The sequence below is a fragment of the Cebus imitator genome, unplaced genomic scaffold (assembly GCF_001604975.1).
Source record: "Cebus imitator isolate Cc_AM_T3 unplaced genomic scaffold, Cebus_imitator-1.0 Scaffold129, whole genome shotgun sequence".
In the NCBI taxonomy this organism is placed as follows: Eukaryota; Metazoa; Chordata; class Mammalia; order Primates; family Cebidae; genus Cebus; species Cebus imitator.
The window spans coordinates 1697349-1700037 of NW_016107444.1; the positions used below are offsets into that span (position 1 = coordinate 1697349).

The 2689-nt window shown below is 43.4% G+C and overlaps 1 protein-coding gene across 2 annotated transcripts in view; it reads right to left on the bottom strand.

Moving 5' to 3' along the window:
- The window catches only part of PRDX1 (peroxiredoxin 1), a 14033-nt gene that overhangs the window by 4832 nt on the left and 6512 nt on the right, over positions 1-2689 (bottom strand). For both annotated transcript variants that reach the window (XM_017540832.2, XM_017540833.2), the window contains exons 3-5: positions 1333-1486; positions 500-622; positions 147-277 (exon numbers count right to left, since the gene is read on the bottom strand). In XM_017540832.2, the coding sequence (XP_017396321.1) occupies positions 147-277; positions 500-622; positions 1333-1486 (408 nt within the window). The remainder of the gene's footprint in view (positions 1-146; positions 278-499; positions 623-1332; positions 1487-2689) is intronic.

Sequence of the window (2689 nt, forward strand, 5' to 3'; positions counted from 1 at the left end):
CTTTCCCATTACCCTCACCCTCACAACATGCTTCAAGTATTTCTTGAAGAGAAATACTTACCCCCCTTTTCTTATTTGATAGCTGTCCTACCATCTTTCCCATTCTACCACCACTCTGTTGTCCTGTTATCAAACAGATGGCTTACCTTCCCCATGTTTGTCAGTGAACTGGAAGGCCTGAACTAGTCTCAAAGTCTCATCAACAGAGCGGCCAACAGGGAGGTCATTTACAGTGATCTGCCGAAGAATACCCTTATCATCAATGATAAAGAGGCCCCTGGAAAAAGAGATGAAAGGAAAAGCAATGTGCTTTTGTTAAAATACAGAAGCTTTAAATCTTAAGAAAACAGACTGGTCTCCACACTTGTACTGGCCTGGCCCTTAGTGAGGAGGCCCCTGCATAAAGGAATGAAATAACGAAGGAGTCTACAGATTAGGGCTCTAGACTTCTCCAAATAAAAGGCTTTCAGCCAACTGGATACTTGTCCTGATGACATACCTGAATGAGATGCCTTCATCAGCCTTTAAGACCCCATAATCCTGAGCAATGGTGCGCTTTGGGTCTGATATCAAAGGAATGTTCATGGGTCCCAATCCTCCTTGTTTCTTAGGTGTGTTGATCCTATGGCAAAAGGCAAACATACAGTTACATTCATTCAAACTCGTGCCTTAACTGTACCTATTCCTCTTTCCCCTTTCCCATATTCCTAATCCAACTTTCCCAAAAAGCTTTTCTGTTTTTTCCTTTTCCAGCAATAAAGTGAATGCTGAGAACAGTTAAGGTAGGTCACTAAGGTACACTCAACTGCAACTAAAGCGGCTTCTCCTCTATTGCCAGGTCACAGGAGCAATAAGAGAAAGTCCGACTTTGTACTCCTTCCATGAGAAGCCAATACTTGAAAGTCTACTGCCAAAGAATCCCAGTTGCTGTTTAAAAAGTTCATATGACAGCCGGGCGCAGTGGCTCATGCCTGTAATCCCAGCACTTTGGGAAGCTGAGGTGGGCAGATCATGAGGTCAAGAGATCGAGACCATCCTGGCCAACATGGTGAAACCTCGTCTCTACTAAAAATACAAAAAAATTAGCTGGGCGTGGTGGCGCACGACTGTAGTCCCAGCTACTCAGAAAGCTGAGGCAGGAGAATCGCTTGAACCCGGGAGGCGGAGGTTGCAGTGAGCTGAGGTCGCACCACTGCACTCCAGCCTGGCGCCTAGTGATGGAGTGAGACTCTGTCTCAAAAAAAAAAGTAATAAAATAAAAATAAATAAAATAAAATAATAAATAAATAAATAAATAAAAAGTTCATATGCCAAATGGACCAAGAGATTTACCATGCCAGGTGACAGAAGTGAGAATCCACAGAAGCACCAATCACCTGGCAGTTGAGTTTCTTAAATTCTTCTGCCCTATCACTGAAAGCAATGATCTCCGTGGGGCACACAAAGGTGAAGTCAAGAGGGTAAAAGAAGAACACAACATATTTTCCTGGGGGAAAAATAGGAGTCATAGGTTAGCATTTGAAACAGACTTCCTTGCTTTATATTTTTTCCTTATAACCACTAAATGCCAAGATGCTCAATATGGATGTCCTCCTAGTAGCTACTTTTAGAACCTACTGCAGTAGGAAGACCTGAATGAAAAAAAGTTCCTTCCAATCCAGTGATTTATTTGCCTGCCTCCATGTTCTTAGCTGCCAACTACAAAATAAACACCGTTCAGTCTAATTTTGATCTTTTCTGAGTGGTTAAAATAAGCATAAACACCAAGTTCTCCAAAGAAGACAGCAAAAGCAAGGACAAAATTATCTACTGCATGGCCTACTACCAATGCTTAACAAACAGTGCCCAGAAAAAAGCTGAATTGCAGAGTTCCTCTCCTGTAGAGATAAAAGACCAATAAGAAGTCGGAGCCTTTGCACTTCTCTCATGATGAACTATAGTAACGGAACAAGTATGGTTTAATCATATGTGTGTACCTACTCTGCCTGACAAGACAAGAAAAATTTAAAGCTAGGCACAGTGGTGTGTGCCTATAGTCCCAGCTACTTGGGAGGCTGAGGTGGGAGGATCCCTTGAGCCAGGAGTTTGAGGCCAGTCTGGGCAACATAACAAGACTGTCTCAAAACAAAAATACACACACATACACACACACACACACACACACACACACACACACACACACACAGAAAAGACGAAGGTATTAGTGAGTAACAGAACCTCTAGCTGCAATTTTAATGAAGTCACTCGGATTAACCATTGAAATAGCTCTTCAAACTGGCCAGGCAGCCTTCTAGCCACACCCAACAGGCCTAAATATTTAAACAATTCCAAATATTCACTCATTTCCAGGGAGCAGCAATGTTTGAAAGTCAGACAGGCTGGGTGTTGTGGCTCAGTCTGGCATGGTGGCTCATGCCTGTAATCCTAGCACTTTGGGAGGCTAAGTCAGGTGGATCACCTGAGGTCAGGAGTTCAAGACCAGCCTCACCAACACGGTGAAACTAGTCTCTACTAAAAATACAAAAATTAGCTGGACATGGTGGCAGGCACCTGTAATCCCATAAATCCCAGCTACTCGGAAGACTGAGGCAGAAGAATCACTTGAACCAGGGAGCCAGAGGTTGCAATGAGCCAAGATCATGCCACTGCACTCTAGCCTGGGTGACAAAGCAAGACTCAATCTCTCAAA